Source organism: Pagrus major, chromosome 5 (assembly GCF_040436345.1).
Source record: "Pagrus major chromosome 5, Pma_NU_1.0".
Taxonomy (NCBI): Eukaryota; Metazoa; Chordata; class Actinopteri; order Spariformes; family Sparidae; genus Pagrus; species Pagrus major.
Genome location: NC_133219.1, coordinates 11,377,003 through 11,398,535, shown reverse-complemented (window position 1 = coordinate 11,398,535; position 21,533 = coordinate 11,377,003). Strand labels below are relative to the sequence as shown.

Sequence of the window (21,533 nt, the reverse complement as noted above, 5' to 3'; positions counted from 1 at the left end):
ATCCCCCCCCATTCTGAATGCTTTCATGCTGAAACTGTATTATACCTTCAATATAGAATCCCACATACCAAGTATATTCCTTTATACAGGATCTGGTTCTGAGTATACCTGTAAAATCTTCAATTTCCCCTAGGCCAGGCTGCTCATGCCAGAGTCTCATCAAAGCATTTTCACCTGGCTAGTTTTCAGCGTGGTGTAACACACTTTCACAGGCACAACAAGCTAATAGATAAGTGGGAAACAATGGCATTCTTCATCCTCATATTACAAAGAAGAAAGAAAGAAAGAAAGAAAGAAAGAAAGAAAGAAAGAAAGAAAGAAAGAAAGAAAGAAAGAAGTGACAGAATCTGTATGAAGTCATGAATTGCCAAGATACGTTTAAACAACTTTCACCAGATGTTTTGCAGAGCAATATAATGTATCTCAGTTATATGGAGTGTCTGGTTCAGGCTGCAACACTAATGGTCTGTTTTCTTATGCATAGATAAAAAACACCTGAGGGAAGGGTTAGTACCATGTGCAGGCCATGTGTGAAAACAGCAGTATTTACTTTGAAGCTACACTGAATCCAAATAGGCGACAGCTACATCAACAAGTTCAATAACCCGACTTTGAGGAACATGCTGATTCCTATCCACCATTTTTTTTTCTTTTTTTTCCAAATTTCTTTGGAATTTCAAAAGAGCATCAGTAACAGAAAACCTGTAATGCAGTAATTAAACCCTCCTTCCCACCACCAACAACGACACAACAGACACTTTCTTTGGAAAATATTCTTTCACACACAGCAAAAGAAACCGGTGCTCACTGTGCAGTTGAGGAATCTAAATGGAAATCATCCTAAAAATGCGACAACTCAGATCCTCAAAACACACACACACAAACACTAAAAGGTAAATTCAACATGTATCAGCTGTCTTATTTTTTTACTGATAATAATAACAACAGTAAAATATATTTAAAAAAAGTAATAAAAGGTTCATTAGAGTTGGTCCCATTTCTCTGTCTTCTTGTCTGTTAGCAGCATATAACAAAAATGAAATGAAGTTTGGTGAAAAACAAGGCCAAGAAAACCTTTTTTCAATGGTTCAACCATCCATTATAAATCACATGACATTTTTATTTGTAACGTCTGACCAAGTACTGCAGAATCAAATCAATCTTCCTGGATTCCTTGTACCATCCCAAACACTTTTTAACCTTTCCTCCCAAAAAATCTGATCCAACATTCACCAGATTTGGTTTACCCATTCCTATCATTTGGCATAAAGTGCAATAATTATGAAATACATTGTGCAATTGCAGCCAAAGCATGATTGGATGGTCATTTATCAACGACCAGCAAACCAGCAAAACGTGATTGCATTTCTTTATTCCATGTGCGGACAGGAGGTATGCATTCTCCAACTGCTTCTAGTTAAGTTTTATTCATGGCATTCCAAACTTCCAAAAAAAAAAAGTTCCTCCACAGCTACATCCCATCGAGCAAGGAAAAGAAGTGAAACAACTATGGATATGAGTCTTTGTGACTACACAAAAAGTTGCTCTAGTTTGTTTTTGCAGTTCTTACGGTCGACACTAATTGTAGTTTTATTGTTGCAACTGTTTGTGGTTGCACAAGTATTTTTGTGCAATTTTTGAGATCCACAATGACAACAGCGAAAATGACATTTAAACGAGCAGTTTGTAAGATGTGGCTGGAATTTTAGTTGAAAACAGTCAACAGCCCTGGCCTGTCCTGTCTGGTAAAACCACTCTGTACAGCACGAGAAAATAGCTAAATAGCCCCTTTAGTGTTAGCTGGAAGATGTAAAAGCAGCATGTTTGCTTTTTAATCAACTTTAACTCACAAAATGTCAAGAAAGGAAATACATTTACACCGAATGTCCTTACTGAAACGATAAATACAGCCGTACACTTTCTGAATTCAAGTTTCTCTCTTTTACGGATCTAAAATGAGCTTAATTGCCTGTTTACTATTCCCAGACTCTCTTTCGATCCTCTGCTGGTCACTGACCAGGTCAGAGCCGCTGTAAATCACCTGCATACTGTATCCCTGGTCTTCAAACTGCCATCTGTTCTCAGAGGTTGTGTTCAGTCTCGGTCCTGCGTCCAGCCGTGTTCACTCGGAGGCTGAGCCCGGTTAAGCCGCGTTCACTCCCCACGTCATTCCAGTTTGTGGTTTGGGCAGACTTCTATCAGCTAATTGGGTCACTTAGCTCCAAGGCTAGCTGAGCTTCTTGCTAAGGGCAGCAAGTCACTAGCATGAGTAGTCCAGTATAGTAAGCAGGAGTGAGCTGTTATCCTGACCCCTATAGTTTTGGAACTACCTTCAAATACTTCTTACAAATTACATCTTTGACAGGGATAGGCTTTTTAGGATCATTTTACATACATTTCCAGGTAACAGGTACATGTAATGAGATATTTTTATAAGAAATTCGACAAATATACTTGATACTTGAGTTTTTGCAATATACATACAGTGTATAATTTCCTTTATCTTGTGTCAATCTATGACTCTGAAGGAGACAGATTTAACAAAAACAAACAACACATGCTCACAAGATGTTAGCATGTTTCTTTCTGGAATTAAATTAAAAGAGTGGACATTGTGCACTGCTGAGAAGGAAATGGAGGATGCTCACAAATCTAGAGTCCTTAGAACACATCTGTTTATTGTTGCTTCTGTTCCTTCCTCCTGTCTTTTCCCTTTCATCCGAGTCTCACACTCGAACGTCGTCCCCACACTTCACAATGCAAGGGGGATTTTTACGGTTTCTCGCAGGCTGATTGGTATTTTTACAGAAAAACAATCTACTTATCTGAAAGGTCATATGAAGGTCAAGACAGCTTGTGACTTGTGCTTCATCTGGTAACTGCCTTGTGTGGTTTAACTGTAAAGCTTTGGGATGAGCAGGATATAACTGTGGTTTCTCTTACATTGTTCAGGCTCTCTTGATGCTGGCGAGTGCGCTCTTCTCTCAGGTCCCAGAACAAAAAGGCAGAAGGGATTTTTTGGGAGGACTGGAAACAAAAACACACCTTGTACATAGCAACCATGAGCTTCTCTCAAGAAAACTGGGCAACAGAGAAGTCTTTCCCTCCTTGAGCTTGAAAATTGACCAACAATACCTGCTTTGAGTTATCCGCTTTGATATCATGTTTTTTGAACGCTCTTAGTATTTTACAGTTTTGATGGTGCACAGAAATGAGCAGGGACCTAACTCTGCTCATCAGAGTGGTTTGCAAATGGACAGATCTGAAGAATCCCTTGTAAGGAAACAGTGAAACCAGATCTATAATCTGCCAGGTATTGAGAGTGCTGAGTCAGTGCTCTCTCACACACCTCTTATTCATACAGGTGTCACTCCCATCCTCTCCTGCCTCACCTGCAAGAGGACACGTCCGTGCACATACAGTGCAGCCTGTCTTTGGCAGTATTTGGACAGTGACACATTTTCTATTGAGTTCACGAGAATACTGGATCTTATCAAATGAAACGATGGCAACGTGATCAAAGCGTTCATATGCACCTTTTTGGATGAGCACTGTAAAGTGCAGTGCAGTGCAGGAGATCAATGATAGGATGATTCACTATTCACACGATTCATGCTCCCATGTGCGTACAAAGCCTAAACATAATAGAGAGAGAACATGTGACAGATCTACGACAAAAAGTAATTAATGTATGATAAATTTAGTGTTCTAATGACATTGTTTACACACAGGTCACACGAGTCAGTCAAGCAGAAATATTAAACGGTTATTGGTGAGGCTAAATGATGGCTTTGCCAAAAACAAAAAAAGAATAAAGGAAAAATAACCTGCTTTTTTTGCTTCAGGCATCTGGATGTGTTTTGGAAGGGTGTGGGACGCCGTGTCATTTTCAGGATACTGTGTGTTGTTCGTTAACATTTGTGCCCTCTCATTAGTATAAACACTACCAGCAGGGGAGGCGGGTGTTAGCTTTAGGTTTGGTGTTACTTTCTCTCGAACAAAATACAAAAGTATGCATTAAAAACACATATAACAGAGGCAAAAGTACTGGTTGCAAATGCACTTTTGACAAAGCATAGGTTTACATTTTCAGAGTATGTTCTTTCCTTCTGGCAGTGTAAATGAAGCAAATGAACCTGCCCAACAACACCCAGGCCTCTCCCAAAAACAGTAAAACAGCCTTTGGTTTTCTGTTGTAAACAGACTCCTCCTGCTGGGAAGTTTCCGTGCCACAGGGACATGCCATGCTCTCTGGAACCCTCAGCATCACAAACATCATCATCAGCTTAACATATCTGTGATTACTGCATTCTTACAACTTGTTTTACGTAATTACTGTAAGGGGTGCTTTTGTCAGCAATCCCTCCCCCTCACTCATTAAACTATGGGAAAGGGGTTGCTGAAGTACAATAACCACTGAAGAACATTAGCTTTACATGCAACCCAATCGTGAGAATAAATATTGTTGATGTGCGCTTCTGCAAATCATATGATATTTAAACTTTACATTTCTTTATGTCACAACTTAATGTTCTTTTAGGTTCAATTTTATGTTGTGACAATGCTATGCTTATAGTCTGATTGGGTTTAGGAGCAAAAGACACTCATGGATTAGAAAATATTATGTCTTGGCTTCCTGTCAAATATCAGTTTTTTGTTGCCACAAACACAGCTGGAAATTGGCCTGAGGTCTCCTTAAAAATATCCAGCGGTGTCACACTTACAAATTTTGCTGTGGTCGCTGGCTTGGCAGCCTTCTTGCCTGCAACTCCACAACCATCCCCTCCATCTCCTGATACGACAGTCGGGTCATAAACATGTAATGTGAACAGAATATGGCATGTTTCGGAGAAATGTCAATGTGGTAAGCAGTAAACACACAAATGTAAACGTATCAGTTGTTTGCAGAAATATTAACTGCCAACATTTTATCCTGGCGTCTGGGCTGCTACATGTCGCTATGGCGTCATAAAAACAGGACAAGACAATTTTATATATCCCATTTTATTAGCTATTTCACAATTTAAAAAACTTTTTCAGTTAGAAAACTAATACATTTACCAGAAATTGGTGGTCTACCAGGTTGCCACATACAAATACACAAAGTCATCGATAGCTGACAAACTAATCTCCACTCAAGCTGGTTCTGGTGCTGTCAGTTGTATCATACGATCTTCACAGTAAACTTTTTAGGATGAGAAGTTCCAAAAGTGCTCATGATAATGGAAAGTTTAAACATCTGCAGTTTCATGACAACTACGCTAACTTTATCTGCTAATAATGACTGTGTGGTATTACTTAACAGTATGACTGAAAGCCCCAGAAAAAGTGAGTAAGTCGACTTTCAGCGGAGACTGTTTGGTCAACTTGCTTGTCCGAGGTCGAGACTTGAGCTCAAGTCAGTGTTATAAGCACACAATTAACAGTTTAGTTAATACACTTCTATCTAGTGTCAGTATCAAAGCAAAGTGTGTAACAATATGAACAGTACTGAAATATACTGTCGGACTACTAATATTTGAATGTAAACTAGGTTAAGATTTTCTTCTCAAACATCTTAACTATTCTGTACAGTTATGATATTGAGTACAAGCTATAAGGTATAAAGGTATAAATCAGTGTTTCTTGACACACAAATTTATTTTCCTAAAAAAGTATATTGATCCTAATGTTAAGGGTGTGAGTGTCAGGAGGCATGTCTTGATATGATTTAAGGCACAATATTAAATGACAGACTGTGTCAAAAGTTGACCTCTAAAATTCCTCAAAATCAAGCAAATATGTAAAAGGGACACCTGAGCTGACTCCACAGCAGTGTCACAGTGTCCAACATCAAGGTAGAAGAAGTTTCAGTTTAGGTAAACAAAGATTAGTTGCGTAAGTATTTATCCCACTTAAGGCCTAAACTGTTGGTTTCTTTGTTAAGCACTGAAATGGCACTTATAGTAAGTCTGCAAACAATACTTAAACATTCAGTTTACAGTCCTTTCATCCAAAAAGCAATCCCTCAAATCTCCAACACAGGTGTCAGGACTCTTTTGAAAACTAATAATCCAGCTCATACTCATTTTTTTCTATTCTGGCAGCTTCACAACAGCTTTTATCTTCTTGTAGCAGTTGAGTCTAACTGTATGGTCTAACACTGAGCCATTTTGGTTTTATGAAAAGACAGAACACTGTCAAGTTTGCTCGGTAACACTTTGATTGAAATAGTTCAAAACAACAGAAAACTTCTTTGTTTTTCTCATTTTTTCTCTTCACAACAGACTCATCAGCACACATAACCGTGCACAACAAGCCATACATGCTTGCACAAACAGACCCATGTCCAAACCTACAGAAACAGTACAACCTTCAGGCCTCGTACAGTGGAGTGACAGTGCCATCCTTCCACTCAATCAGGATTTCTCCTCGTTGTAAAGTGGGGGAGGAGTGGGGGAGGCGCATGGCGTGCTCTGTCAGCGGGGCTCTTTCACTGGGCACCGGAGACCCAGGAACACTCCCCTCTGTCCTCGGTGTGTACGACTTCAGAACACACACAACTTTCTTCCTTCTGGCACAGCAAGACAGAAAAAGACAGAAAGTTGGTGTACATACGCATTTCCCTTTGTACTGAAACTCTTTGAATTGTTTTGTCCAACATTTCTTCATTTTCTCCCATAGTAAGGTTTTCTGATTCACCGGTGTCTCTCTACTCAACTATGTTCTTTTTTGGACTTGAGTTTAATATTTTTTTGTTGATTATAGATTTGTATTCATTGTAGTTAATGGATGTGGGTCTCCAGTGCACAGGGTGTTATCTGCTTATAAGGCAGGTCAGCTGCACAATAAGGCCACAACAATGAATCGATAATTTGTCAAATAATAATTTCATTAGCAACTATTTTGATGATTGACTGATCGATTTGAGTAATTTTTTAAGAAGTATAAAGAAGAAGGCTACATGGTATAAATTCTTTGATTCCTGCTTGTTAGATGTGAATATTTTCTACTCTGACAATAAAGTGAATATCTATGGGTTGTGGACAAAATATTTCAGGATGTCATCTTGAGGTCTGGGAAGAACATGAACAGCGATTTTCACTATTTTCTGACATTTTATAGACCAAACAAATTGGTCAATAAAATGATGCACATTACCAGAGACACGATTTACCAGTGAAGTTATGTCTTAAAATGCTTTCTTTTCAGACTAAGCTCAAAAAACTCAAACGTATCCTATTAACAATGACATAAGACAGAAAAAATGTCTTGCCTTAGAGAAACTGTTCCCATATCATATAAATGATTAATATGCAAACTAAATGATCTTTTATTTTATGTTATCAATTTATCAACTTATCTTTCCAATATTAAATCTATATAAATAACAATGATAAAAATAATCTGTGTGTGTATTGTATGTGTGATTAGCCACTCACCTGTTAGAGTAAACATTCAGGATCAGAATCACAGTCCCCAGGACCAGAGCTAAAGAGCTTAGTACCAGCATGGTTATCTTCCAGCCCATCCCTATATATACACACGCAACACATCATTCATTTTAAACAACCCCCACTTCAACTCATATTTACCTCTTTCTAAGTTTTGATTCTTTTCTGTAAAGACTCTTAACTGACAAGTAACTCCTTTACAAACATTACAACACACCCACCGTAAACTTTGCCTAACTGTTTTTTATTCATCTAACTCCATCTAGTGGTGGAACATTAACATTTATACTGACTGATGAAAACTGTTAAAGCTTCTCTATTGTGGAATCAAACATTTCCACAGATAAAACTGGACATGCAGTGGATGCATTTAATCTTTTACTGATTACAGTTTACCAAACTTACCATAGTCCATACTGAAGAAAATCATGGTGGGGTCTGCAGGGGATTTGGTGCTCAGAGATGGAGGAGTCTCATCTGTTGCAAGATATGTTTCTGTGACATCAACACCTTTTATATTTTCAACTGGAAGAGAAGGGGGAAAAAAGACAAACAAATCAAATGTAAGAGACAAACGAAACTGCACATCTCAGATGGGGGAACGCGATTTGGTAATAACAAGGAAATCAGTTCATGCAGGACCAGCCTGATGTACAGGGCAACATGAACCAACACTGTCATTACTAAGTCACAGTGATGCTGTTTCATGGAGTGGCTGGCTGTGTTCCAAGAGGAGGAAAATATTGATTGGCCAGAAAAGCACTTACTAAATTAGATCCTCTGCCTCAAACCATGCAGGCTGCAGGAGAGTACATAATCAGCACATGGACTCTTGAAACATAAAAATATATCAAAAACAAACTAGTTTGCACACATTTCATTGTAATGCCAATCACTGTCATTGTGTGCACTGTGGTGGAAATATCCAATCAAAATGCTTCTGAAGCATTCTTGACGGAGGTAACACATCACAAAGAACGGGAGGAAGAATATCCTGTAGGCTCCTTGTTGGTGCATTCAAAGAAATAAAATAATTCAGGCTTTTAGGATCAGGTTCTGAATAGCAACCATTTCAATAATTATAATAATAATTTCAATGATTACATTTGTTATCAAGAGGGATTTAGACTAGCAAAGTCACTGTCTGATTCTTTTCGGAAATGTATGTTACTTTTATTAGTCACAATAAATATTCAGTATACTACTGCTAGTGTCCTTACATGGTTCAGCCTGTCTGTGTACGCCAGAGATGGCACTCGGAAAAATCCCAGGTTCCAACGATTTCCCCAGATGGTGGAGAGGTTGGTTTTTGTTATGCTTGTTGTCTCTTCCATTGCACAATGTCTGGTTGTCAAGTGCCCGCCACCTGCTGCCCTGCTAATAAAGAAAATGAGTTGAAATAATATCCAGCTAGCATTTAATTTTTTGTAGACTTACTCTTATTAGGTAAAAAAAAATACATTTCCTCCCTAGTTTTTAGATCCTGTTTACATAATCTGATTAATGTCAAATCAGACGCAATGTCACACAGGACCTTCTGTTCCTTCTCCAGAATATTCATACCTGCTTATGTTCCCGTGACAGGAAGACCAAGGTGGATTCAGGTGTGGCACTAAGGTGCAGCCCCTTCCCTATCAAAGTAAGGTGTCCTTTCTTGGAACAGGACCATGTCTGGCTGCTTGCCTCTCTGCCCATATCCACCGCTGCCACTCCGGCACCAGTCTTGTCACTTTCAGCCTGAACGATGCAGGGCTGCAGGCTGACACCTTCATACTGCTCTCCTGGTGCAGTCAGACACTCCCCAGTGTGGTGACTGCTCAGAGCCTGGCTCTCTGGGATCCAACGCCATTCCTGTAAGGCTGAGTATTGGCTGCAATCAGCCAGAGACACTCGACCTCCAAAACTTCCTTCTTGCACCTGCAGACATTTTCCCAGCAGCTTATTCTGGATCTTCAAGCCCGGCGCCTCTGTGGACGAGACATTTAAAAAAAGTTGTGAAATGAATTGTTATATTTTCTAATATTCATTTCTAATGAATTGATTATTAGAGCAATAGAAACTTAGTTGCCAACTATTTTGATAATCGGTTAAGTAATTTTTCAAGCAAAAATGTCAAACATCTGCTGGTTCTTGCTTCGTAAATGTAAGGATTTGCTGCCTTTCTTGCCATTTATGAAAAATAAAGAGTAAATAAAGAGATTTTGGAGAAAATAATTCATTTGAACATTTTCAACATTTTATAGATTAAATGATTAATCAGCAGATTAATCAATAATGAATGATTAGTAGTTTCAGCCTTCGCTTGTAGCTTCATTTATAACATAACATGGAAACACTTGTATGAAATATTATATTAAACCTCAAATGAGAAAATACAGGCGTGGGAATTAACCAAATGTCACTGAGCTCAGATATGGGTGAGTTTACAATGTGCATGATATGCTAGTTTTGTAGTCTATAGACATGAAAACAATGCTCCAAACTGAAAAGAATATCAAACCAAATTCCATTTAAAAAATATATAATTTAATGTGTCTTTGCTTCTTGACAAACGTGTGTCATAAAATATTACCTCAGAGGTTTAAAAAGTGAATGTCTTCTGATGCCTAGCCTTAATCGGCATACAACTGAAGCAGCAATTTCTCTTAATCTCAATGCCATTCTCACTTTTTCAGAGGTTTTAAGTAGTTAGCGAAGTAGTTAACTTTAAGCTAGCTGCAATATCAGCTAGCTGAACTTTTCTGGTGATGGATGCAGGATACAAACAGGTTGCAACAGTTTGTAACTTACAGCAGCTCAACTGCTAAGTTATTACTAAAGTGTTTTACTCTTTCTTACTCTCTCTAACGAATGTCAGAGTCCTGCGGCTTAATTTAGCGAAGTTATGACGCAGTGATGCATCTGAGCAGCTAGTGTTACAGTTGATGGACTGTAACAACGTTAGCGGCCGTCCGGGCTTTGGCAGATTAGCCATCGAAAAACAAATCCACCACCTGCAACAGAAAGTGCAGTCATGTTTGCCAGCTGGCGCAGGGAAAATGGAACAACTTGTACTATTTGTCTTACCTTTGAAAATGACAAAGGCGAGCAAACAGACCCACGGCAGCCTCCTTCCCATGGCGATGGCGACGGCAGCCGCAGAGGGTTTGTTTGGGATCTCCCGTGACAATCCGGCTCGAAACAGGAGCAAGTGCAAGTGGGCGGGAGCAGAACTACATGCAGCCTCCCTCATGCGCATCCATCACTTGGATAGATGAATGGACACATAACTCTTTAGGGGGACATGCATGGCCCCCAAAGTGTAGATCGAAATTCCTTATCATTGTCCACAGATCCAAACTGTTTTAACTGGTGACTATAGTAGGTGGTTATTAATGATTTTTTTCATTTTTATTTTTTTATTTTTTTCTTTCTTCTTTTTTTTCTGCATATTCTGTTACTGTCTTTTATTACTGTGCAAAATCTGTTTTTTGTTTTTACAACTAATATACACAACTCCAGACGCTCCATGTTTACCACTACAGTAGGCGAGAGAATGTGTTTACAACCAGTGTGCCACAACTCCATGGACTACCAATTAGATTTAAAGAGCATAAATCTGTTATAAGGAGAAAACAGTGTTCCCAGCTGAATAGGATTGCCCACTCGTTACTGTGAGGAATGGGACAGCTTTTGGGGCCTGCGTGGCCACGTGATGTTTTTCTCCATCGTGAATTCGAAAAGATCAAAATAGATTCTGTGGAGAAATCTGCAAACGTGATTCTGTAGCAAATTCAAACTGTATTTCAAGAGGATAAATGTTTCACAGCCGAACAAAACAAAAACAATGAACCCCTTTTGCTGACACTAATTTGTTCTCTGTACAACTTTTGAGCTTGCAAACAGGACACAAAACAACTCACAAAACCTCTGATTTTTAAAAGGAGTCTGGGTCACCAATAATGTAGAGTGGTGCACAGAGAACAATCTAGTCCTTGGGATTAGCATCACTGAGAAGCTATCATGGTCACCACAGGACTCAATCATTACATTGTTTTTGTAACCCTTAGTTAAAAAATGACAATAAATGTAACTCATACCTTGTAACAGTATCTCCTTCAGAAAATGTGTCCTCTTGGTTAAGAGTGTCATACAGTTTGAAATCCTTTACTGCCTGTTATTGCATCCTGGTTAAAATCTGCTGGCATGGCATGGCTCTACCCAATATTGCCACATGTCAAGCAGTTGAATATTTATTACACCATAGCCTACTTTTGAGCTATCCACACACAAATAACACAGTTTTACACACTCCAGGAAATTACAATGGATCTTGTATCTCCTTTGTGTAGCATGAAGGAGTTTACAAACTTATTTTTGTTATGCAACCCTGTGTTATGTTATGACAAATAAATTACCTTGTATCTTGCAAAGTCTATCAGCAATTTACTAAAATTCTTATTTGATTAGCAACTACATTAACCACATTATATTTCAGTCAAATCTCTATTTAAAAAAGAGGAAAGAAGGAAATAGCAGTATTTTGATAGAATGAGGTTATTTAACTTGGTATTAAGACATGTAGCAGATAAAGAACAAAATGTTGTCACTCAGAGACAAGTTACCTGGAAGTTCTTTATTCGAATATACATGTCAGAAGAAGCACTGGTGATTAGAGAGTATAACAAATCAGGTTGCACTACATTGTGGCGTTTAAATGAAAACATACAACAGAATTAATGACCGAGAGAAGTGTTTTATGTTAAGAACATTACGATGTCACAGAGAAGCTGACCTTTGACATTTTGGATAGGCTGTAAAATGTCATCACTTCATCTTTTTATCCTGTTAGACATTTGTGTGAAATTCTGACATAATGACATACAACAAAACATAATGCCTCTGACCACGGCTGCTTACTCATTCAAACAAACCAGTGAACTAAGTACAGAGGGTATTGTATTCTGTATAGATTGCAAAGCTCCATGACTCAAGTGGTGATTTGTGATAGTTTTCATCCACTACTTCCTTTCCACCACTCCTCATTCCCTGACTCTACATCTGCTTCTTAGGTTTCGTAAGTAATAACAGTAATAACATTTGAAGAATATTTATAAATAGGTGTATATATCGATCCCCATATACCCAGCATCATACCAGCAGTTGTCGTAGATTACCCTAAAAACACAACCTAATTTAACACACACACTCACACACAGGTGCATTAACAGGAACTAACACACCAAGATTAAATACAAATATTGATATTATATTAAGCAATCTAGAAACTATTGCCTTCAACCAAATTGTGTTTTCATTTTAAATTGACACATTTAACAAGACTAACAAAGTGTTATATTTTTTTCAGTATATACTGGCAATAATGTCATACAGCAGTACAAATAAAGATTACACTTTCACTTGTCCGACTAAAAGCCCACAAAAACTTTCTTTTTGTTTGTTACTCTACAGTAATTTGCTATCTCTGTTTACCACTATAAAATCATATCCTTTTTTTTTAGGATTTAGTTAAAGGGCTTAAAATAATTTGCTGTGCATTGCGGTGAGTGAATAGACATCTGTATTAAAAGTTAAAAAAATAAAACAAGTGAAGAACCATTATACATGTAAATGGCTCAAATGCCCTCATCATATTTCAAGATTATTGGTGTTCTTTTTGAAGATCAGGTTTTTTATCTGACCCATTGCTCCCGAAAGTGTCAGGGACAGGGGGGTAAAGGGACGTATAGGCTGGAGGGTCAGGGAGAAACAGAGGTGGACCTTGATGCTGCACTGACGGTGGTGAGAAAGCTGCAGCTGGAAAACTGTATGGTGGGGCCTGTTGTGGCGACTGATTGTTGTAGCCACTTGCTGTGTTGCCAGGTTGAGTGGGACCTGGTGCTGGGTATCCATAAGCACCTGGAGCTGTGGGTACACCATAAGATCCAGTAGGGAAGGCAGGTGGAGGGAAGTCACTGTAGCTTGGAGCCCCAACAGCCCCAGGTGGATAGGGACCCATTGCCACTGCAGGGGGAGGGAGGTCACTTTTGCTTGGCCCTCCAACAGTCCCAGCTGGGGAGGGACCCAAAGCCTTACCAGGTGGAAGGGTAGCAAAGCGAGAAGGAACAATGACCAGTGGAAACCTCACCTCTGGGTCAAAGGAAAGCGTGACATCCAAAAACACCTGGGAAACAGAAATATATGAAGAGGTAAAATCAGAGTACACCAGAAATTAGCTTATTTCAATCAATAAAATGCAAATCAATTTTTTTCTTTTTTTTAATGTGATTTTCTGCATTTTCTTTTTGGTATTCTGTCTCTCACTGTTAAAATAAAATAAAATAAAGAATTTAACTGAAATATTATTAAAAAAAACAAACATTATATATTAAGGTTTAAAAAACATTGACATGGGTCACACAGTTATGCTGGTAGCTGCCATACCTTCAACAAAGGATAAAAATGGTTCCCTATGAGAATGGAATTTTCTTGTGGACGCTCTAATGGCATGTCCGATTTTTTCTAGGGTGACATTACACATAGCCTCTCTAATCCATTGGTGATATTTTGGGGATAGAACCTCCTTCCATTTGGATAAAATACACATTTTGCCCAGTGGAGAGTAGTAGGCCATCCTATCTATATTGCACCGATCCACTGGGGCCCCACAACAATGAAAATAGAGGAGAAGGGTCGACCATGTTCACACATATTCTAAAGGGTTTCATAAATGGATCGTCAGAATCTATCCAGCTTGGGGCATGTCAAGACCATATGTAGCAATGTGGCAGGAGCTTGTTTGCATCAATCTCATGTTGGATCAAAGTCTGTCCTTCTTATATTTATCTTTGGACTATTGCAGTTGGTGCACAACTTTAAACAGAATTACAAAATGCGCTGATGTAACATCACTATTACATGATTACATACCTTGAGGTAATAGTCAACTGAGATGATTCCACAGTTAAGGAGAGAGTAGATGACATCACCTGGAATCTCCATGTGACAGGTGACAGTTTTCTCTGAGTTCGATGCGACAGTGGCCCAGGTCATAGTGCACAGACTTTTGACACTGCTTTTAGTGGCACCCTCAGCGTGATACATTATTTTCTGATGTAAGCTGACTTTAGGCTGCACTTTTCGGGAGGAGGAGTTGTGGATTTTGGCTACAACAGATAAAGTGTCACCTGTAAAAGCAAAATTTAAATAAACAAAAAAAGTCATGATGATCATAATCATAATGTCTGAATATCCAGTTTTTTTTCTGGAAAAGGTCTAAAAGGCTGTAATTGCTGCAAATGGAGGATTCCTTGATGGAAGTTTGAAGGACAAAATTATTATTTCAAGTCAATCTCATTATTTCTAACCTTTTGAATGTTTGAATGTCACTTTACCTGGAGAGCAAACCTTTCTGTCAACAGTGACAGACATTTTGACATGTCCTTTGGAGAAAACTACAGGTTCTTTATCTGTTGAGCCAGTCTGGCGACGCTAGAACAAATAATAGAAAACAAAACATGATTTCATATCAACTCAATGCCTCATATGGCTGACATTCACAGTTCAGAAGAAAATAATGTCATCTTTCTATTAACCTTTGGATTGAGCCATCCATGTTCAGGTTATCACCATAAAAAGTGAACTTTTTAACATCTCAAAATGAATCCTCCATGACAAGGTTTAAGTTGGGGTTGAGCAATGCTGTATTCTCTCTAACCAATCAGTGCATTTCACACTTTGAACAAACTTTTCACTCTGAACTCCTTTCAAAGAGAAGGAAATACAGTATCAAATTTGTAACATGTATCATTGTAATATCCCACGTACCCTTACTTGACCACGGTGTGACAAAGACTTTGACACAAAATTGAGTTTTTCGCTTATTGTAGAAGGCAAATGCCAGCTCCGGGGCATCTTCGCTTCAAGCTTGTAGACGATCTTTCCAAACTTCCCCTTAAAAGATGATGGAATCTCCCTTTAAGACAGAAGTGGTTAAGGAATGCAGTTATTTGTGAAAACAAACAATGACACAGTTTTAAATGTCCACTTATGAAATAGTTGATTTTTGGGTCTCAGTCCCAACTCATCAAATACTGACACTTTAGGATTATAGGTTGGGTCGCCCGCCATCCCAAAGTATTTGATGAGTTGTGTTGGGATCCACAGATAAAGTCGTTCATTGTGCAAGCTCAGTTAGCACCAGCAGCTGTGACACATAGTATGCTAGCTAACTTCACAAGCAAGAGGAACAAAAGCAAGTAAGCACAGAGCTGCTGCAGAGTAACCAGTTTCCTCCATCCACTTTCATCAGACAGCACTGTTCAACATTGGGATTACAACATTCTCCTGCTTGGCTCATCAGCTAAGAAACCACCAGCACCTATTCTTCAAACATTGATGACACTGAACTTGGCCTGGATAGCACGCAGCATAGCATAGCACAGCTAAGCACAGGACTGTTAAACTTTGGTTGATGTAATGCAAGTGTGCAGATGTGGTTTGCGCACTGTTCAGGTGTTACTGTGATCTCCATGTAGTCAGGTATTGGTAGTTGGCTTTGCCAACCGGCTAAGTGATGTTAGTTAAATTATGCTCCATACAGACTCAGGGTCTCTGCATGCAACTAACCAACTTCTCTAATCTAGCACCATGTCACACACACACACACACACACTCTTTCTTCAGCCATGACCATATCACACCTACGCGTGATATCAGTAAGCCGCCATTGTTTCTTTGTTCACTCTTATCAAAGAAACATAGCAACCACCTCAGTTCTTCCAGACACACAAACACCTTCACACACACACACACACACACACACACACACCTGTCTATAGTACATCTTAGCTAGATGAATTGTGTTGGTTGTTTTTGTTGAACAAAAGCTTTTGAACCCACATGCTGTCTATTTAATATTGTACAAGAGTGAATGTTGCCAACCTCTACTCTGTTAGTAACTCCAAAATCCTTCGACCTTTACTAGCTGTTATTAGTTAGGTTAAGTACCTTTTATGAGACTGAATTATTGAATTGGCCATCATTTCCCTTCTTCAAGGGTGGTGGTCCCAATGCAATCTAATGTAAATTAGATGTTACTATATATTATAATTAATAATCATCCCTGATAATCATTAATTATTAGATGACAGTTGGGAATGAGACTCGAAAATCAACTTTCTTACAAAGTGGACCTTTAATGCTAGCTATTGATACTTACCCCTGTGGGATTTTAAGCCTGAAATTGTAGCGATGGGCGCCATGGGTAAGTACAGTGCCTGAAAAAGTCACATAGTTAGAGATGTACAAGAAAAGGACCATAATGTCCGGTTTACATACAAGCGGATACGTTTTGTTCAAGATGCATTTGAGGTATGTTTTGTGCATACTTGTCATTACTACTTGTCCGTTTTTAAAGCTGGATAAAACATTTTTTTCCCCCAACATTTTGTATATTTTTTTAAATGGCGAAGGCTTATCCAAATAAAAAATGATCTGGATGTTGTATACTTTGCAATAAAAGCAGCCTCCTGATCTGCAGACAGTGTTTAGATCCTCAAGAACCAATATTTTGAGCAATGAGTGTAATATAACATTTACAATTAAGATGTTACTCATAGAGCTATCCATTTCATCAAACGTTCACCCATACTTTTAAATCAACACAAATTCTGTCAATGTGTTGAGATGAGCAAGCAGATCAAAGGACAAAAACGTTTATTTGACTTACCTTCAGGTTTTTCTGCCACAAGGTATTCTTTGACTTTGAGGTATCTCCTTTGCGCATCGTATCTTCTCTCATGAATTCCATATCCCTCTGTCCAGTGGACATTCGCATCCCCTTTGACTTTCACCAGAAGACTCTTCACTTTGGTTTCTTCAGTCAAAGTGAAAGTGACTGTGCCTGCAACAATATCTCCTTCAGAAAAGATTTCCTCTTTGTTGAGAATTTCATAAGACATTTTAAAGTCCTGTATTGGAGACATTTTAGGTGTGAACGCTCTGGGTTTTCTCCTTGTGCCCATGTAGCATGAGGCGTTGGTGGGTAAGTGATAGTCTTATTGACAATGAGCTGGCTACTGATTACATGCGACTCCGCCCCAGTGAGAACAAAAGAAAACCTGCAATATTTCCTCATGTTAAGCCGTTACAGCATTTATTAAAACATACCTTTATGCAATCCACGCATTGTTACAGCAATTTGTGGAACAGGTTATTCAGCCAAACCATGAACACAACAGTAATAATGTCATCCAGCAGTACAAATAAAAAATACAGTTTTACTTTTGTGAAGCAAATATTTGCTGCATTAAAAATAGCTCGAATGCCCTCATCATCTGTCAATATTTCAAGACTGTAACAAAATCTTTTATTTTCTGACTAAAGCCCACAAAAAATTACTTTTTGTTTGTTACTCTACAGTCATTTGCTATCCCTGTTTACAACTGTAAAATCATATACTTTGTTTTCCAACATGGGCAACTTTAAGCTTGTTTATAGAAGCAAACCAGTTGAGTTAAAGGGTTTAAAATACTTTCCGTGAGTGAATAGACATCTGTATAAAAAGAACAAAGTGAAGAACCATTATAAATGGCTTAAATGCCCTCATCGTATTTCAAGATAACTTGTGTTCATTTTAAAGATCAGGTTTTTTTTTCTGACCCATTGCTCCCGTAAGTGTCATGAGAAGGGTGGAAAAGGGACATATAGGTTGGAGGGTCTTCTCCCTGTTGAAACAGAGGTGGAGGAGTAGGGCCTTGATGCTGCACTGACGGTGGTGAGAAAGCTGCAGCTGGAAAACTGTATGGTGGGGCCTGTTGTGGCAGCTGATTGTTGTAGCCACTTGTTGTGTTGCCAGGTTGAGTGGGACCTGGTGCTGGGTATCCATAAGCACCTGGAGCTGTGGGTACACCATAAGATCCAGTAGGGAAGGCAGGTGGAGGGAAGTCACTGTAACTTGGAGCCCCAACAGCCCCAGGTGGATAGGGACCCATTGCCACTGCAGGGGGAGGGAAGTCATTTTTGCTTGGCCCTCCAACAGCCCCAGCTGGGTATGGCCCAAAAGTCTCACCAGGCGGCAGGGTGGCAAAGCGAGAAGGGATAATGACCAGTGGAAGCTTCACCTCCGGATCAAAGGCAAAACTGATGTCCAAATACACCTGGGAAACAGAAATATAAGAAGAGGTAAAATCAGAGTACACCAGAAATGATCCTGGTTGGGGCAGGGCATTTCATTGCGTCGTTCAAGGACAAGTCTCTTCTGAAATCTCACAAGAGGTGAGTTGTTGCAGGAGGATGCTGTGAAATATGAGTCAAAGTTGAAGAGGGGAGTTTGGAGTTTGACAAGAGGAACCTGCCAGTGAGAATTTATTTGCAAAAACACAGCAGGAAATGTAACCGTTTTTGTACAATCCAGATGAGGCAACAACTGCAACAGCTCAGATTTCAGAGCGAGGCTTCTCCTTGAAAAAACATGCACTTTTAGTGGACTTAACAAAGGATTACATTGTAGCCGTGTTGCGGCAATTTGCTGGACCGATTCCAAAATGTTTGGTCAGTATGAATCATGTATACACCCAACATGTAAATGGCCCAGGTTAACAAATACTGGAATTCCCCTTCAAGTCAAGCATTTCTGCGCTACGATTACAACAACTTTAAACAGAATTACAATCAAAAGCAAATCTGACTTGATGTAACATCACTATGACATAATTACATACCATTAGGTAATGTTCAACTGAGATGATTTCACAGTTATGGAGAGAGTGGATGACATCATTAGGAATCCTCATGTGACAGGTGACAGTTTTCTCTGAGTTCGGTGCAAGGGTTTCCCCCACCATTTTCCATAGACTTTTGTCACTGCTATTAGTGGAGCCCTCGGCGCGGTACACTATATTCTGCTTTAAGCTGAATTTGGGCGTCATTTTTTTGGAGGAGGAGTTGCAGATTGTGGCACCAACAGATAAAGTATCACCTGTAAAAATAAAGTCATAAAATTCGAACATACAATGGTTTTTCTGGAAAATGTTACCACACAAAATAAAAAAATATTATACATTACACATACTGTACTGCTTTGAAATTGTTAATGAAGCATATACTGTACATTTGGAGAAACATCCAAGCTATCTACAATGCTGCAAACATGAGATATATCAGCATTTTACACTTTGACACTTGATACTACTACTTGTTCCAAGTAATTTGTAGTGACTTTACCTGGAGAGAAAACCTTTCTGTTAACTGTGGCAGACATTTTGACCTGTCCTTTGGAGAAAACTCCAACCTCTTTATCCACCGAACCAGACTGGGGACACTAGAACAAATAATGAAAAAGAAAAAAACATTAACTCAATGCCTCATATGGCTAACACTCAAAGTCCAGAAGAAAATAATGTCATCTTGCAATTAACCTTTGGATTGAGCCATCCATGTTCAGGTTATCACCATAAAAAGTGAACTCTTTAACATCTCAAAATGATTCCTCCATGACCAGGTTTAATTTGGGGTTGAGCAATGCTGTATTCTCTCTAACGAACCTTTCCTGTTTGGTTTGTGTCACATGTCTCTAGTCATGTCACTTCTTGTCTTAATGTTTCCCGTTACAGCAGCCATAAACCAGTTTGAATGCTGCAGAAGTAGAATACTGTATCAAATTCGTAACATGTATCATTGTAATGTCCCACGTACCATAACTTGACCAAGGTGTGATAAAGATTTTGACACAAAATTGAGCTCTTGATCTATTTCAGAAGGCCACCGCCAGCTCCTGGATATCTTCGCTTCAAGCTTGTAGACTATCTTTCCATGCTTCCCCTTAAAAGATGACGGCATGTTTCTGTAACACAGAAGCGGTTCATGAATGCCGTTATTAGGGAACACAAACAGTGACACAGTATTAATGCCAGCTACTGGAAATGCCCACTTACCCGTGTGGGATATTAAGCCTGAATTTAAAGTGATGGACTCCTTTGGGAAGTACAGTACCTGAATAAGGAAGTAAGAATCATAGTGAGAAGTGAGGAACACTTCCCCTACAGAGACCTTACAAATGACTGACTGAGCTTTTATTGATGAGATGCACTGATACAGTTTGCATCGTGTGTAGGTTTTTGTGTTCACGTATGTAAATCAACATAATTTGTATATGAAAATCACTTGATGGTGGGCCATTATGTAAAGTATTGACGTAGATAACCCTCATTCAAGATGCAATTGAACAATTTTGAGATTTTTCATAATTTTTGAAACAGCATAGGCCAATGTAAAGAAATAATGGATTTTGGCTGGGTACAGTATACTTTTCACAATAAAAGCAGCCACCTGACCTGCAGACAGTGTAAACATCCACAGGAACCAATATTTAAAGCAATATGAGAGTAATATATAGTTTACAATTAAGACAGGCCTATCCATTTTAACCAACATGCCAACACGTTTCTTTGACTTACCTTTAGGACTTTCTTCCACAAAGTATTTTTTTACTTTGAAGTACCTCCTGTGTGCACTGTAAGTTGTCTCATTGTCTCCACTCCCCTCTGTCCAGCGGACATTGGCATCTCCTTTAACTTTCACCATCAGACTCTTCACTTTGGTGTCTTTTGTCAAAGTGAAAGTAACTGTGCCTGCAACAGTATCTCCTTCGGAAAACGTGCCCTCTTCATTGAGAGCATTATAAATCACTCTGAAGTCCTTTATCGGAGACATTTTAGGTGTTTACGTCCTGTTTACTTCTCCATGCGCTCAGGCAGCATCCAGCGGTGCTGTTGTGCTGTTGACAGTGAGCTGACAGCTGCTCACAGGTGGCTCCGCCCCAGAAGAAAACCTCACGTATTTCCTCCTGTGAAGCTGTAAAAGCATTTATTACTACATACCTTCAAACATCCACGTATCATGACAACAAATTACGCAACAGGGTATTCAAGTGAACACACGGTGAGGTGAAAGGAAGTGTCCCAGGGACTAAGAACAACACAGAGGAGCAACAGTCCCTCACAGCTGAAGACAGTGTTCATCTTCAGTAGTCTCCTCTTTCTGTCTCAACTTTGAGTGTCTGTGGATTCAATTTGGATAAGACAGTTCTGACCTTTGAAATGTTTCTTAAATACGAGGTTT

At 39.1% G+C, this 21,533-nt stretch overlaps 3 protein-coding genes across 3 annotated transcripts; all 3 read right to left on the bottom strand.

Annotated features, from left to right (window-relative positions):
• Nucleotides 1-6,063: 6,063 nt before the first annotated feature.
• LOC140995486 (uncharacterized) lies at nucleotides 6,064-8,724 on the bottom strand. The gene is made up of 4 exons (XM_073465490.1): nucleotides 8,654-8,724; nucleotides 7,839-7,958; nucleotides 7,422-7,512; nucleotides 6,064-6,553 (listed from the first exon to the last, which is right to left on the bottom strand). Exons 2-4 carry the CDS (start codon nucleotides 7,861-7,863, stop codon nucleotides 6,355-6,357), a joined length of 315 nt encoding a protein of 104 aa, XP_073321591.1. The 5' UTR covers nucleotides 7,864-7,958; nucleotides 8,654-8,724; the 3' UTR covers nucleotides 6,064-6,354.
• Nucleotides 8,725-13,074: 4,350 nt separating this feature from the next.
• LOC140995482 (arrestin domain-containing protein 3-like) lies at nucleotides 13,075-17,398 on the bottom strand. Its single transcript, XM_073465485.1, has 7 exons — nucleotides 17,143-17,398; nucleotides 16,633-16,690; nucleotides 15,240-15,387; nucleotides 14,807-14,903; nucleotides 14,343-14,599; nucleotides 13,530-13,596; nucleotides 13,075-13,436 (listed from the first exon to the last, which is right to left on the bottom strand). Exons 1-7 carry the CDS (start codon nucleotides 17,396-17,398, stop codon nucleotides 13,075-13,077), a joined length of 1,245 nt encoding a protein of 414 aa, XP_073321586.1.
• Nucleotides 17,399-17,541: 143 nt separating this feature from the next.
• Nucleotides 17,542-21,515, bottom strand: LOC140996230 (arrestin domain-containing protein 3-like). Its single transcript, XM_073466549.1, has 6 exons — nucleotides 20,870-21,515; nucleotides 20,348-20,405; nucleotides 20,109-20,256; nucleotides 19,638-19,734; nucleotides 19,136-19,392; nucleotides 17,542-18,571 (listed from the first exon to the last, which is right to left on the bottom strand). The coding sequence occupies exons 1-6, from the start codon at nucleotides 21,123-21,125 to the stop codon at nucleotides 18,056-18,058; spliced, it is 1,332 nt and encodes a 443-aa protein (XP_073322650.1). The 5' UTR covers nucleotides 21,126-21,515; the 3' UTR covers nucleotides 17,542-18,055.
• Nucleotides 21,516-21,533: the final 18 nt, after the last annotated feature.

Bases quoted from the DNA above. Each gene is read 5' to 3' on its own strand.
- LOC140995486 (XM_073465490.1), bottom strand. From the start codon at position 7,863: ATGATTTTCTTCAGTATGGACTATG. The intron at 7,513-7,838 runs GTAAGTTTGGTA...GTGTATATATAG, and splicing joins TTTCTTCAGTATGGACTATG to GGATGGGCTGGAAGATAACC. The intron at 6,554-7,421 runs GTGAGTGGCTAA...TTGCTGTGCCAG, and splicing joins CTGAATGTTTACTCTAACAG to AAGGAAGAAAGTTGTGTGTG.
- LOC140995482 (XM_073465485.1), bottom strand. From the start codon at position 17,398: ATGTCTCCAATACAGGACTTTAAAATGTCTTATGAAATTCTCAACAAA. The intron at 16,691-17,142 runs GTAAGTCAAATA...TGACTTTTTCAG, and splicing joins TGTGGCAGAAAAACCTGAAG to GCACTGTACTTACCCATGGC. The intron at 13,437-13,529 runs GCTTTGCTACCC...CTCCCCCTGCAG, and splicing joins ACTGGTCATTGTTCCTTCTC to TGGCAATGGGTCCCTATCCA.
- LOC140996230 (XM_073466549.1), bottom strand. From the start codon at position 21,125: ATGTCTCCGATAAAGGACTTCAGAGTGATTTATAATGCTCTCAATGAA. The intron at 20,257-20,347 runs GTAAGTGGGCAT...TCTGTGTTACAG, and splicing joins AGGCTTAATATCCCACACGG to AAACATGCCGTCATCTTTTA. The intron at 19,393-19,637 runs GTAAAGTCACTA...TTATTTTTACAG, and splicing joins CAGAAAGGTTTTCTCTCCAG to GTGATACTTTATCTGTTGGT.